This window comes from Danio rerio, chromosome 21 (genome assembly GCF_049306965.1).
Source record: "Danio rerio strain Tuebingen ecotype United States chromosome 21, GRCz12tu, whole genome shotgun sequence".
NCBI classification, from domain to species: domain Eukaryota; kingdom Metazoa; phylum Chordata; class Actinopteri; order Cypriniformes; family Danionidae; genus Danio; species Danio rerio.
Genome location: NC_133196.1, coordinates 4749776 through 4765781, shown reverse-complemented (window position 1 = coordinate 4765781; position 16006 = coordinate 4749776). Strand labels below are relative to the sequence as shown.

The 16006-nt window shown below is 38.3% G+C and overlaps 2 protein-coding genes and 1 long non-coding RNA gene across 14 annotated transcripts in view; 1 reads left to right on the top strand and 2 right to left on the bottom strand.

Annotated features, from left to right (window-relative positions):
- ntng2b (netrin g2b) overlaps positions 1-1710 on the top strand; it is a 141940-nt gene extending 140230 nt beyond the window's left edge. For all 5 annotated transcript variants that reach the window (XR_012397083.1, XM_073935709.1, XM_073935708.1 and 2 more), the window contains one exon: positions 51-1710. Coding sequence is in view for 4 of the 5 variants with exons in the window: in XM_073935709.1 (XP_073791810.1) it covers positions 51-268 (218 nt within the window). In the remaining variant the exon portion in view is untranslated. The remainder of the gene's footprint in view (positions 1-50) is intronic.
- Positions 1-4334, bottom strand: part of LOC141379954 (uncharacterized) — a 154586-nt gene extending 150252 nt beyond the window's left edge. For all 3 annotated transcript variants that reach the window (XR_012397085.1, XR_012397086.1, XR_012397084.1), the window contains exon 1: positions 3733-4334. This is a non-coding gene — a long non-coding RNA (uncharacterized lncRNA). The remainder of the gene's footprint in view (positions 1-3732) is intronic.
- Positions 4335-5368: 1034 nt separating this feature from the next.
- setx (senataxin) overlaps positions 5369-16006 on the bottom strand; it is a 45178-nt gene continuing 34540 nt past the window's right edge. For all 6 annotated transcript variants that reach the window (XM_068215961.1, XM_685853.9, XM_068215962.1 and 3 more), the window contains 5 exons: positions 13633-13725; positions 13386-13544; positions 10067-10162; positions 6815-6902; positions 5369-6719 (listed from right to left, as the gene is read on the bottom strand). In XM_068215961.1, coding sequence (XP_068072062.1) covers positions 6219-6719; positions 6815-6902; positions 10067-10162; positions 13386-13544; positions 13633-13725 — 937 coding nt within the window. In that variant the 3' untranslated portion in view covers positions 5369-6218. The remainder of the gene's footprint in view (positions 6720-6814; positions 6903-10066; positions 10163-13385; positions 13545-13632; positions 13726-16006) is intronic.

The following is a 16006-nucleotide window of genomic DNA, read 5'->3' as shown; positions in this document are numbered from 1 at the left end:
ACTTTTTAGAAAGTTGTGCATAAACTTTTCCCCCCTCATGTTCCCCACAGCGAACGTGTGCGACGACGAGTTACTCTTGTGCCAGAACGGAGGGACGTGCGTTCAGAATCAGCGCTGCATCTGCACACCAGACTTTAAGGGTGTTTTGTGCCAACATTCGCGCTGTGAAGAAGGCAAAAAGTGCAACGGCGCCAGCGCTCTCCGTTTGAGCCTGGCACTCCTGCTCTGCCCGCTTCTCGCCACCCTGCTGGGCTCCACCGCCTCCTGAGAAACCCCTGAATAATCTCCAGCAGCGGGCGCAGGAGGGCCAGATGCTCACCGCCGCCCTCTACAGGCTGCAGAACGCACTGCAGGACATCACGAACGAGAAACAAGACTCTAGTAGAGCTGGAAATCAATGGAACTCAACATACACGCCTCGTGGGATGAATTAAAAACCAAAAGCATACTGGGCATGGGTCGGTATATGATAACCTTGGAAAAAAGATCACGATATTATGTCTACTGCTCTAAAATATGTTCTCTTTCAATGTCTGGGGTAAAAAAAGACTACTTTTTTTCCACATTGAACACAATCTATTTCATTTTAAAGAAATATTTTGGAACAGTAAACATATCAGGCTAAATAATTAATAATAAATCATTGACTATCTTCGCTAGTTTCAGATTTCCTTGAAAAGGCATCTTTGGATATAAAGTAAAGCCAGTGCACTGTTCAGATGGATTAGATGTTGGTTTATAAGTGATTTGCTTTTCAGATGTTGTCTGAATCTTGAGCTGAACAGTAGCGTTGGATGTAGAGGGTCCTTTTTCTCACGGAGATACTCGTGCCCTAAAAAACTAAATTAAATAGTCATAAAAAAACATCATAGGAGCAGTATCACAGAAAATCGAAGTGTTTTTCCAAAACATGGTAATCCTTTAAACCGGTTATCGTCCCATGCCTAAAGCATACAAACACAGAATCTACATGAAGCGACTTATAGCCGCTTCGAATGAAGCCTCGCCGCACTTACTTCACTCTGATTGGCTGAATTTGAGGGCGTGTCCTCACAGCGATCGGAGTTTTCAAAATAGGCGGGAAAAGTTGTTTTTTTTACACTCCTTTGCTGCAGTTTTTAACGTTCAGATGTATTTAACGAGCGTTCACTGTTATTCGCTAACAAGCAAAGAATATTATTGTGATATTTGTCATATCATGACTATTAAGATTTTAGGCACTGTACCGCTGGTTGTTATAGGAATGTTATGTCGCCACAGTTAGAGGTCATTAATATTTATAAAGTCTTAAATCAGGACACGAACACACGCTTTCCAACTCATAAGAGAAGATATCTAATCAAATTGAATTATTATATAAACCCACATTATTTGACTATTTTTGGTAGAGAGTATTTTTTCGTTTTGGATCTATTTAAGAGGCAAAAGGTTGTATTACACTGTAAACTTTACAGCACACAAGATATTATAGTAAAGGAATCTATAACATGGAGAGTTTACACTTTCAGGTATTACCGAAGAGGATTTTACGCACTAAATGTACCAAGCACAAATCTATAAAGACGGCAAACTGAAATGTACGGGATGGGTTTATTACATTACAGTTTATTACACTGTAAACTTTATGGCAAATAGATTTACAAAGCTAAATGAACAGAATGATGTTTTATGACACTGTAAACATTACAGTAAATGTGACTGTTACTTGGCCACCTTTGAGTAGTTTCAGTGTCGTTTCTTCAGCACCACACACAATCACATTTTAACCTCTTAAACTCTGCGGACCCGGTACGTCATCGACTTTCGCTTTCAGATTTAAAGGGCTAGCGTTGCAACAGACCCCCGTAAGTGGTGTCGTTTGAAAGTGTAGAATCTATATTTTATGCACATATGCATCACTTTGGTTTTTATTCTACTGTACAAATGTTATTTACACTTAAATACACAGTATTTTGGATACCCGAGCTAGGTATTTTACATTGCTTCATTTTCATATTTTTTTATAAGACACATGTACAAGTTATAGCTCAATTGAAAGCTCTTGCCGGTGCTCATACAGTTCTAGCATTCTTTTTACTGAATTATATTCACATATCAAACAGTTGTTGAATGAATGGTGGTGTTTCCATGGTGCAGAAATGTAAACAATACATTCATGATCAATAAGCAGCCCCAGATAGCACAGACAGCTGTCATCTCTTACCTTATGCTGTGTGCTTCAGGGCCATTTCTCCTCTGTTTTTGAGGTGATGTGCATAAGTAATCCTTTTATATGTCTGATGTGGTCCAAACACAGTGAATTATGTTTGATCAAACAAAAGAATAGTGAAATATGAAAACAATGATCGCTCCCTGTGGCTTGTACATCACCTCTCATCAGTTGGAATGCAATAACTTTTGCATAGATTATGGTGGAGACATTTTTCTTTTTTTCTATGATTACAGACATGTGCAGGAAACACCAAAATTAACTACAGCACGCTAGACCACACAGAACCTAAACGGTACACTTTCAAATTTAAGTTTATAAAATAAAATACAAAAAGCGCCTCTTTTTTAGGTGTTTATTATAACACAGACGACATATACAGTTATTTTAAACACTTTCAATAGTGTTTTATGAAAATTCAAAGGGTTTTCTTTAAAATATTACCAAATTTTTGCATTTACACCTCTGCATGTGGATTTGGGAAGCTTTTAAATGTGGGTAGGCAAAATCCAGGCGGAAATCCCCAAATAGCAGCAGAGTTTAAGGGTGCTTTCACACCTACACTTTTGTTTCAGAACGCATCTCGTTTGCCCAGTTAGCGCAGTTCGTTTGGCATATGTGAACAGGGCAATCGCGCTCTGTTCCGCGCCAAAGTAATCACTCTGAGATCGCCTGAGTGAGGTGGTCTCGGCTCGATTGAAACGAACCCTGGAGCGGTTCAATTGCAGTGAGAAAGCGATCCGATCTGAGTGCGGTTATATCACAGTGTTTTATGGATAAATAATAGGCTTACGGCTATATGAAGAGAGAATTATGAGTATGGCGGGAAGTTTCGCGAGTCTCCGGATGCCCGCAAACGAGTGATGATCTCCCGGTTTAGCTATTTTGGTCCGATTAGAAACTTTGCAGTGTGAAAGCGAACAGCTCCAAGAGCAAAGAGCAACAATGTAACATTTGTAATCCCGGTTTCGGAACAACTGAATCGATTCACAGGTGTGAAAGCACTCTAAGTGGTTATTAAGTACTTTAAATCAGGGGTGCCTTTAACTTTTTTTTTTTTAATCAGTGGTGCCCAAAAACCAAATTAGGTGCATTTCCACTGTCGGGCCAGTGTGAGCCAGGGCTTTTATTGGGCTGGGCCGTGACAATAGCCTTTAAGCATGAGCAGTGAGGCTGAAATCAAATCAAACATCACAACAATATTTTCTCTCATGCAAAATACACCTGTTATTCCGAATGATAACATTATGTGGAGTAAAATTGTGCAACATTTTCCAATATAGTAGCACTTGCGCATGAAAAGTTTTGTTTTGTTGTTGAGGAACCACCAAGAGAGTTTTTAATAGCATATATTTACTTTCAGACTGTGCGGTCACCAGACTTTATGAAGTATCTGAAAATGACACTTGAGCCAGTGAGACAATAACGGATGCTGCTGCAATAACATAAAATTACACCGAAAGCAAGAATTCAGGCCTAGCTGACCCGACATCTTACGAGAGGAAAAATGCTGCGTCACTCACGTCACAGTATCAGTGGTGTCCTGCACCTGAGACATCCAGCTTTTCACCGTAGTCAGCGAGCATTGATTATCTTCCCTTCCTCAGAATATCAATAGTGCACACGAGGAGAATACGTCAAGATGCTTCTTTACGAGTCCAAAGCTTTCTTTTCAACACCTCCAGCTGGGAAAATACTGTTAATAAAACGAGGGTGCCCATCATGCAAACGGAGATGATCATGGAAATGAGGGCAGGTCGACAGGTTTGTGCTTTTCTGAGCCGTTTCCAGTCTAAACTGAGTTGATTAAACACAGGTGGTAGTCTGCAATCATGTTTGTTTTCACTAAGGGTAAATAGCTAGCATGCCATGCATCTGCAGGTAAATAACATTGCTTTCCACCCAAATATCTTATGATGAAACCTAATATTCACATGATAACGTTACTGGACCCATTTCATGTATATTTTAGGTAGATATTTTGTAGATATCTTCCTACTGAGGTACAGCTTGTGGTCCTGTTTTAGGGAGTAGTTATAACAACACTTGTTTGGGCTAAATCTGGGGCATAGTAAACTGGTGCATATGTGGAAGGATTACGCCCTCTAGTGGTAAAACAAACGCTGCACGTTTTACTATCATTACCCTTGATTTAATGAGTACTATTTATTTATATGTTAATCTGCAGTGTTTTAATCTAGCCACTTGAAACAACGTCTGCAAAATTATACCTTGCTCAGATTAACAAAACAGGGCAACACTTTTATTATTTTTCTTAAGGAAAGCAACGTTAACACATCACAAAATTACTTATTTAGACGTAAAGACAATATAAAATTAATTTAAATCGGAGGTAAAATCGACTCACCTCAGAATTTCGCGCCAAAATCCTCAGCGCCTCTGCGTGGCGGGAAAATCGTTTTTTGTAACAAATGACTGAAGAAATCATGTAAATCTCAAACTCTCGATCAATAAGATTCACGTGTATAAGAGAAACTCGTATGCAAGTCAAATATATTTGTACGGGTTTTACTAGATCTGTATTATAAGATTATATGCTCCCCCATAGCCCAGTTTTATATGCACTGACATTCCTTCAGACTGGTAATATTTGTCATTTTACACAAGGAATAAGCTACTAAAATAAAACCACAGCCGTGCTGCTTTGTAAATAACATAATTTAAGACTGGGAAGAGGATGATTCTGTCAGACAGAAAGGAAAGTCTTTCAGAAACATTGAAGGTTGTTCCAACGTTATGTCTAGATGGTAGTATGGATTTGTACACACTTTTATTAGTTCGCTACTAAATAAAACCCAGCGTAAAACAAGTTTAGGCTAGTTTTAGTTGCTCAACCAGGCTGGTTTTAGAGGGGTTTTGGCCACTTCCAGGCTGGTTTCCAGCCATTTCCAGCCTGGTCTTAGCTGGTCAGGCTGGGAGATGACCAGCCAAAACCAGTTATGTCCAGTTTAAACTAGAAAGTGGTCAAAACCCCTCTAAAACCAGCCTGATCAACCAACTTAGGCTGGTTTAAGCAGGGTTATTGTACTTAAAAATATTTATTAACTATAATTGGGGGCTGGGAATGGATTTCCATGATGTGATTTAATCTATCAATACTGGCTGTACGTGGAAAAAAAAAAAAAAAAAGATCCAATATTTAATACAGAAAACTTTTAATTTCCTGTCTACAAAAAAGTGCTTCTGTACAAAGCAAAGGCCTCTTCATACACTTGTAAAACTGATCACTCAAGATAAAACTCAGTAATAAATGCCACAGTAAGAGGGTTGATCTCTCAGTCTCCAGGCTGGAAGAGTTAAACTATACAACATCAAACTTAACTTTCATTCACAACTCAACACAATATGACACATTACATTTGAAATTAAAATGGTAATGAACATTGTTTTGATTTTTGGCTTTTTCCCCCAATATTCTTAGCATCTCTAATATTTACACCTGAAAAAAAAGGATGATTTTAACAGTCAGCTCAGGCAAACAAAGAATTACATCTGTATATTAAAAGTCAGTATAAAACAATGAGTGAAACACAAACGGCAATGCAGGCTTGACAATTACACACCAAGCCAATCCTTTCATAAATCCACAAATCTATTTTACATTCAAAGTGACAAACTATACATACAAAATGTTATTTCTGAGCAAGTCAGACTGCTTATGAGTGCAGTTATTGCATTATTCTTTCTTTTTTTTTGGAGACAAACATATGGTCCAAAAACCGAAACTGGTTATACGAAACAAAACATCCTCCTTCATGAATAAAACACTTTATAAATGTTCATTTTGCAGCACAGAATTATTAGAAAGAGTCCAAAAATTACAGAAGCACCACCACAAAATGAATTAGTCAAGCAAATTGTTAAATCACTGCCTGATAACGAGATGTTGAACACTGACGCTTTGTGCACAGCCAAACACATTGATGAGAGGAAGAAAACTAAAGCTCAATGCATTGCTGTAAAGTTTTAAATGACAAATAAAAACAGCTCATCTCCTTCTTGGTGGTGAAGAACCACGGTGTTTTGAAGAGTATCTAGAAGATTGTCCAGAACTTCGATGACTTCCATCATATGAATTAGATCTCTGTGATGAATGGCGTGACGCTGGAATATCCCGTCTACTTCTGTCTTGTGTCTCTTCTCTGATTGGCCGCCGTTCTGAAAACCGTGGGTCTGAAGGCCTGTCATTCATCCGCGGGTCTTTAGGACACTCCAATGGTATGAGCCGTGGCATTGGCTGTGCCGCCTGAGTGGTGTCATGATGGGGGCGGGGCACGGATGAAGGTCCTGCCTCCACGGGAGAATGCATAACGGGTCGGATCACAGCGCTTGGTCTGTCGATAGGGGGATGAGAAAGACTGCGGCTCAACGGATTTGGTTTTTGTTTCACGATCTTCTTGACGTCACTTTCGAAGTTTTTCTGCATGGTGTTGATTATGCATTCACGTCTCCCTGCGTCCTCAATCAACGCTCCCCAATCACTTTGTTCCTGCAGACGTGCATTAAAACATCATTCAATGCCATTTGAAGTATATTTTTGGTGGGTCATGAACTGTATGTGTATGGATGCATGTAAAATGTTACCCTGAGTGTGCGTAGATGTCCCAGTATGAAGAGACTAAACTTGGCTCTGGTGATTGTTACATTCATCCTCTGGCGATTTCCAACAAATCTTAAAAAAAAATAAAATAAATAAATGACATGCACGTATAAAGCAATGTTTGAAATGGAAAGATGAATATTTTATTAGGTCACGCAACAAGACTTGACACGTTTCTATCATTTCAACTTGTTGAAAAATTAAAAGGTGCAGTAGGTCTTCAGAAACATGTTTTGTTGCGCTGGTTGAAAGTCTCTTCACTGTCCAATAGTAATGATTAAAGTAAATGATCTAAATCTATTTATGCGTGTTTTTATATTCTGGGTAAGGCATAAAACAAAAAAAAAATGTTCATCCAATTAAATATTGTCGAGCCGACAACTCCCATAATTCTAATAAAGTAGCACAAACTGTGTCAACAAATGTACAGCGCGGCACGTTCATGACATGCGAGAGAGAGACAAAACACAGCTTCAATATTTACAATGGGAAAAAATGAGTGTGTCCTTCTAGAGGCACATCACATTAATGCCTGTCACAAAAAGAGAGGGCAGACTAATAAAAACATCAGTGATGTGCCTGCAAACACACACACACACACACACACACGATTATAAATGAATCATTGTAAATATACTGACTATTATTGTTGTTTTTATTACCGTTTTATCCTTAAATATTGATTGTTAAAATGTACAGTTTATTCTGATCTATTTTTGTATTGATTTGTATGATTAATATGATATGTTGAATATATTGAATATTAATGTGATATATATATATATATATATATATAGAATATTATGTATTGTTGATATTTTATTTATTATATATATATATTAGGGATGTAACGGTATCAGAATTTCACGGTACGGTAATACCTCGGTATGAATGTCACGGTACGGTATTTATTGAATCATTTACAGGAAAAAACAAAACTTATGAAAATACTCCAAAAAAGTGCCAAAAGTGTCAATGACATACAAATTAGCCATCTATCTGTAAGCTTTGAAACAGGAACTTCAATTTTAATAACAAAAAAATATTAAACCATGTAAAAAAATAAAGTTTCAATTTAGTATTGTTGAAAACTCATCACATTCAACATTTAATCACACTCAGCCCATCTACACAGATGAGAGCTCTGCTAGTCGGACTTCTCATCAAGCATCTCCCGCTGGATCTAATCTCACTATATTTATTAAACGGGATATTTCATTTATCTTGTTGTCTTTATCTAATGACATATTCCCTGACTTTGGGCATTGGAATCTATTACTTGTTCTCAGGTAACGTGTTTTGGCTGAGCGCAAAGATAAGTTAATGATTAATGTAACCACGTACATTCTGTATATTGACTGATCGCTTGCCTTTATTTCCTATAATGTAAAAACTTATTGTATGTTATACTTTTAAAATGGCCATTATCGATTCTTAAAACTGATACTCAGCAAAAGAGAGGCTGTGTTTCGTATTTTCACTGAAATTGAAAGGAGGCAGTTGTTATCGGCTCTGTTTTGTTATAAATATCCAGACAGTGAAGATGACGCTCATCTTATGCAGCACGACGCCTCAACATGTCTGCTGTCTAAGTTGCTAATATTAAAATGAAAATAGGCAGTTCCTTAAATCATGTTTACATTTTATTGTTGAGAAAGTGAAACAACGAAGCCAGGGTGATGTGAATGAAGTTATAAAGTACACTGTTCCCTTTGAAGATTTACCCGTGTCCTCGGTATAATCTGCTTTTCCATATCAAACTGAGAAGAAGAGACTGCAGCCTTGATCAAACTTGCGAAGTCTGAACTTACACGGAGATAATGCAGGACTGAACTGTGCGTGTAAAGCAGGTCGCACACCAGAAGCGACGCTCGGCGGCGCGCCGCGCAGCGCCACGCATTTTAGAATTCTAAACATAGGTTTCTATCAGGATACACACACCGGCGCCACAAGTCGGCGGCTGTCGGCGGCGCCTGGCGACGGCTCAGGACGCAGTTCATTTTTCAGCCGCGCCACAGAGCGCCATCTGATTAGTTTCATGTTAAATATCATTCGAATGTGCGCGTCTGGTGTGCGATACTTTAATCTGTCATGTACGCGCCGTGTCGCGGCGCCGAGCGGCGCTTCTGGTGTGCGACCTGCTCTAGAGTTTTCCAGCTCTTTTCATTCCCGCTTCTAGCAGCACACTCCATTTCCGCATTACTGGATCTGTAGCAACAACAGACCGCAAGGGATGATGGTCAAGCATGGGCTGATGGCAATTGTAGTTTTCGTTACCTCCCGTTCGCTTCATTCGCCTGAGTAAATTTTCTCAGAAGACCTATAGTTTTACCGAGTTATGCGACTTCGGTAATATCGAAAAAAATTTATATTGCGGTATGACGGTATTTACAATACCGTTACATCCCTTATATATATATATATATATATATATATATATATATATATATATATATATATATATATATATATATATATATATATATATATATATATATATATATATAATAATTATTATTATTTATTATTATTTTTTTAACTACTACTACTATTTACTGTGTGTACCGTTTTTATTATATATGTTACTTTATAACTGCTTTGGCAATATATTTGTCATGCCAATAAAGCAATTATTGAATTGAATTGAGAGAGGGGGGGGGGGGGTGACAGCAGTAAAAACAAATGCAAATGATCGATCCTGAACAAATCAAAACTTGTTGAAATCCTGAATCAATATTGGAGTTAGTTTTGTACGCTGAAGGAAGGATAACACCATGGCTGAAGTATTTCTTTTAGACGGGTGATGTTCTGTTTTAAACTATTTTAGCCACGCAATGCTTATGTAAATTGTTGTCTTACGAAAGGGTTATATGCACAGAAGTGTGGTTCAGCCACTGAAATCTTCCGGTGAAAGATTGATGACCATTTTCAGTTTCATAAGGACATTTTACAGCATTAATAAAGTTGAAATTAGTTTAACAACAAAACATCAGTGAATAGCGCTATTCCGCCTAGCCTGCTTTACGGAGTATTAAAAATTTTGGGGTGATCTATCCTGAACAGCTTTCATCTTTTGCAATAAAAGCACTTAATATTTCCTGTTGCAATGTCATGCAATCAGTAGTTGATTTTTCACCACTATAGCGGTTTACCCAACAATGACTTCTGAGAACCCTTGAAACATCCATGACAGACAGGCCACATGCACACTTAAACACACACACAAACACACTCACCCAATGGAACCCATTTCACTGCTGGCTCTCACACAGGACACAATAATACAGTCCATTTCTCTACCCTGAAAGCCATCGACTGTGTCCACTTCCACCCTAAAACACAATTAATACTGCATGTTAATTAACTTATATTAACAGAACACATTTTTGAATTTTCACATAGGTTAATTCTGACCAGTTGGCGAGCCGTTTAAGAAATCCATGACACATCTGACTCGTCAGGCCAACTAGTGTTGTCACACGACTACATTTTGGTCTGTTTTAGCTGGTTCGAACCAAAGCAAACAGTGTGGTGTGAAAATAAAAATTGCTATAATGGATTAGGGGTGAAACCTATAATAAAAGTAAATAGTAATGAACGTTTCATTTAAACAAAAAAAGGAAGAAAAAAAAGCAACAGAGAGAATGAAAAAAAGAAGTTGTGTTCAGCTGGAGCAGCATTTACAACACAAAGCCTTAGTTCTCTGCCAAACTACACAAACTATCACATGTAATAACATCATGCTATAGTCAAATCGTAAATAATCATTCTATGATATTGACAGCCGTTTGCGTAGCTTCACAGTGAACTACGGCCCTATGCAGTTAAGTATGAAAGCGCGTGCAAATACCACATATAATGATGTTTTTATTCAAAAAAGTTACTTCAGGTCGAGTGTTTGAATGAAGTGCTTCTGTAAAATTATGTGTCTTCTTACACAAAGCATGCAACATCTTTATATATTAGCATTTTAAGCAGTGACAAAGGCATTGCATCATAATATACATCAGTGTTTCCTCTAGGATTTTTCTTCCAGCTGTGGCGGCAGACTCTGTTGGGACTTTTACACAGATCTACCAACTACCTGTGGCGTTATTTCATTGACAAAATGTCGTGAGCGCAGTATTACAAGTCGAGATCGCATTCATGTAATACGAGCATGTGAATTATCTCCTCTGTTCATGCACAACTCAAATGCACGCTGCTCAAGTGCAGATCTTCTTGTGCGCTCTCAATTGCTGCTGAAGTGCTATTTAGTGAGTTTATGTAACGAGAATGTCTCCAATAGTTATTCGATTTTCTGGGAATATTTATGAAAATGTCACCAATAGTCCTGCAGAGCGGCATTATTGCGTCCTGAAGTAAAGTGAAACGGCTATAAACTCCAGCAAGATAAAAAAAAAAAAAAAAAGTCATTGTATGCAAAGCCATAGACCTTAAACTAGAACTAAAATATAATTATGGAAACGGTGTTCGTCATAACTGAAAGCTACGTCGTGTTTGCTGGCCTCACGCACCTGTCAGTCAGTCAGCACGTCACCTTAAAGAGTTAAACAAATAACACACAGTACTGCTACAAATACAGAAAAGTTTGCGCTGTTATAATTCACTTACCTTTTAATGTTTTAGTGCGATTATAACCTGCTATTAAAAACAACGACTGAATGTTTTGAATGAGAAGTTGTAATGCAGCCATGGCGGGATCAAATTTGGTGTGGCGCCCCGCCATGGATGAATTAATGTAGCGGAAACCATGCACATTATCACCCAGAATATTATAAGAAGAACTCAGTGACAGATTGTATGGCTTGTTTTATAGGCAAACAAGTATCTGAAACTGAAAAGATGTGAACCAAATGGCCTACAGGAATTCAAAAGTTGTTACCCAACTAAACCTGTTGGGTAATCTCCAGAGGGTCATATCCTTTGTTATAAAGTAGTGTCTCACAGACAGCACGTTGGATTAAGTTACTTGAAGACCAACGAGTTAAAAAAAAAAAATCACTGCACTATTCATTGACTTCAATAAAGACTTCTCCGATAATAAATTCGGTCAACTTACTTAATGTATTAGAGTAATCTGATACATTGGTGAGTCACCCAAGAACGGTTGAGCCAAATAAAGCTAAAATCTAACATCAGATAAACCATATGTTGTTGTGGTCATGTGTTCATTAATCCAGTTGAATCAAATGAATGCAGTTATATGTTTGTCCTATGCTATAAAGATTAACAGGTATTTTCTGGTTATCTGAGGCATATTTGATTGTTCCCAGCGACTTGAAAGCACTCTCTGGCCTTCTAGAGAAGATTTACTGATCATCACATTACCATACTTTCCCCACATAACATGGTTTCCGCTACATTCATTCTTCCGTGGCGGGGCGCCACACCAAAATTCATCCCACCATGGCTACATTATAGCTTCTTATTCAAAATATATTTGATCGTTTTTTTTTTAAACAGCGGGTTAAAAAAAATAAATAAATAAATAGCACCGAAAACGTATGAAAAGGTAAGTGAATAATAACAGCGCAAACTTTTCTGTAACTGTAGTAGTGCTGTGCGTTCTGTTTAACCCTTCAAGGTGACGTGCTGACTGATTGACTGACAGGTGCGTGATGCGTGAGGCCAGCAAACACTGCGTAGCTTTCAGTTATGATGAACACGGTTTCCATAATTATACTTTATATGCAGAGCCACAGACCTTTATCTATAAATAAAGACTTTCTTGCTGGAGTTTATAGCCGTTTCACTTTACTTCAGGACGCATTAATGCTGCGGTCCGCTCCGCAAGTCAATCGGAGACATTCATAAATATTCCTAGCAAATCTAATAAATGTTGAAGACATACTCGGTACATAAACGCACTAAATGACACTTGAGCAGCGTTTATTTGACGGCTCGTAAGAAGTTTTGTGCACGAACAGAGGAAATCAGCACTCAAGCAGAGATTAACATGCTTGTAGGCTATTACATGAATGCGATCTCGACTTAATACTGCGCCCATGACATTTGTCAATGAAATAACGCCACATGTAGTGGTAGATTTGTGTAAAATGCCCAACAGAGTCTGCCGCCACTGCTGGAAAAAATCCTACAGGAAACACTGCATGATGTGCAAGTCTACATGATCTTAAATGCGATTTCAATATATCGTTCAGCTCTAACATTAGCTTGTTTCATAAAATATAAAAAACAGTTATTGTAAGTAAATATGGGAGGTGGAGGGATTAAAAAAAGATGGAAGTTATTGTATTTCTGGTGGTATAAGAAAAAGTCTGTTTAAAGTCAGTCAATGTACGTCCACATGCATTGACTTTTATACACTTTACTGCTCTGTTGCAGTTCGTTCACAAGATCTTGAAATCAGGCAAGAAAACGGGCCAACAGTTTATCCGATTAATCAATTGTGTACAGTGGTAGATTAATCAATTAGTTAAATAAATCAATAGCTGTATCCCTATAACACATCAATTATTGCACTTGGTCCAAATCAATTGAGCCAAACCTTAAGTTTGAAAACACCCTCTTGAAAAAGCACTGAACACTCACTGAAGCTGCTTGTTGATGCCTGAAGTCTTGATGGCGTCCAGTATCCGATGTTTCTGGGCGTTGTATGGTGTGATGACACCCACTCGCACCGCCTGCTCCTTACACAGCAGCTTCAATAGCAGCCCCACCAGACTGACCTCTTTATGGTTGATAAATGAGCTGAGAAATGTAGAAACGCACAATAAAAGGTTAAAAAAATAGAGGCTTTACATGGTCCACATTCCACCCATGTTCCTCCATTTCTTACTCTCTCTCCTTGGTCTCTCTGCCATCCATCACGTCAAACACTTTGTAGGGCTTGAAGGGCCAGCTGAGGGAGCAGCGCTTCTGAGCAGTCTCGCTGAAGGACAGACGGACACAATTTAAAGTTTTACTCATTTTCTAAACATAAAATAAATCTGTTAAAGTGAGAGTTCAGCCAAAGATTATACTTCTGTCATCATTTACTCAAACCGGTTTAAAACAAATGGAGGATGAGTTTTTTCTTTTGTTGAAGACAAATGAAGATGCACCAAAACATCTTGTATATTGTATTCTCCAACATGTTTTTTGGTATATCTTCATTCGTGTTTAACAGAAGAAACTCAAAACTTCATTTATAGGTTTACTTTCATAGTACTTTTGTTTTGCTATGGATGTCAATAATTGCTTTTCTACAACATTCTTCAGAACATCTTGCTTTGTGTCGAACAGAAGACAGACATTCACAAGTTTAGAGCCACTCGAGTGGAAATTGTCTTTTTTGGGTACACCGTCCCTTTAAGTTTAAAGCAATAGCGAGCATGAAACATGAATATGGTTAATAAAGCCTCAGATGAATCTGCAAAAACATTGCAAGCAGCATTAGCATCACAGAAAGGAATGAGAATGCCATCTAAAGGTCTAGGTCACAGTAAGACTAACATAAAATAAATTTACTATTATACTAAACGCATTCTCCATTGCAATACACTGCATTTCTGTTGTTAACATGCACCTGGCAAAAATTAATTCACAAATTGACATACAATTAGATAAAGATGCGGAATCAGATTCAGTCTTTTGTACATGAAAAGGTGCACGATGTATTCTTAAACACAGGCGTGTCAAGCTCAGTTTAATGGAGGGCCGCAGCCCTACAGTTTTTGTTCCAACCCTGCCTCAACACACTTACCTGTAGGTTCAGGGTTCAACGCAAAGGATTTTGTTTCCTACTGGCCTGATCAGGTAAAAAGGTTAAATTTTTTACTTGCCCTGGCAAAATTTTCACTGGCTCCACCAAAACAAAAAAAAAAAAAACAAAAAAAAAAGAAGAAGTGAACTGCCATCTTTTAGCCACATATACTAAATAATGAGTCACAAAATAATGCCTGTGAATCTAGAATTTAAATATTTGAAAAATGTTAAAATATTTAGCAGTAAAATAAAACAGTATGGAAAATGTGCAGATACTTTATTGCAAAACAAAAAGGTGGCTGACAGAAACAGGTTTTTACTTTTAGCCTCATAGTTTGATGTTGTGGTCATGTTGCGATCTATTAAAATTTAGTGGCAAGGCAGCACTGCCCCAATCGGGCCAGTAACGATTCTGTCTACTGTCCCGAGCATCTCCCACGCTAGCCCTAGGCTATTGGGCAGTCCTTATTGTTGAGCCCTGATGTTTTAGGTAACCTTTTTAAAGACTCCGTTTGATCAGGTGTGTTTAATCAGAGTTAAGGCTAAGCTGTGCAGAGCTGCAGCCCTTCAGGAATGGAGCTCGACACCTGTGCTCAAACACTAATTCGGGTGATGTTTGCGTGAAATTAAAATTTGCGTGAAATTAAAGGCCCAGTATACGTCAAACAAAGTTATTTTTCATTCTTCATTTAAGGGCAAGAAGCTAGTAAAGGCAGAATGACGGTATATGGTTTTCGAACACAAACACTCTGTTCTGCAGTGAAGCACAACAATTATGGCTGCAAGAGAAGAACGGTTTCATAAACCTATGCCAAACAGCCTTCTCCACAAGAAGCGCTAATATTGTTCTCTTTTCTATTTGTCGCAGCCAGACACTGTTTTTTTTTCCTTCCCATCCAATCAAAGGCAGAGCCTCAGAAAATACACTAATTGCATAAATCGACAGACCAATACTAGCTCTAAGGGGTTCCCATGCTTTTATGAACCAAAGACTGGAGGACTTTTTAAAAGAACCACTAATTTAAAATCGGGCACCTTTATAATTCATACCCCAGCATATGCAGTGACATGTCCTTATTGTACTTAACAAATCACTAACATTTAATATTCATGTTAAAAAAAGAAAAGCTAGCTCTCTGCAACTCTCACATGGTCGCCCACTGAAGCTGAGTAGGGCTGCGCCTGCTCGGTACCTGGATGGGAGACCACATGAAAAAGCTAGGTTGCTGCCAGAAGTGGTGTTAGTAAGACCAGTAGGGGGCGCTCAACCTGCAGTCCCTGAATCCCCATTTCATAATTGGCTTTATCACTCTGTCTCCTCTCCACCCAGCTGGTGTGTGTGGTCTGGCGCAATATGGCTGCAGTCACGTCATCCAAGCGGATGCTTCACACTGGTGGTGAATGAGGAGATTCCCCCCCAAAAAATGTGTAAGTAAGTAAGTAAAGTAAGTAAGTAAGTAAAGTAA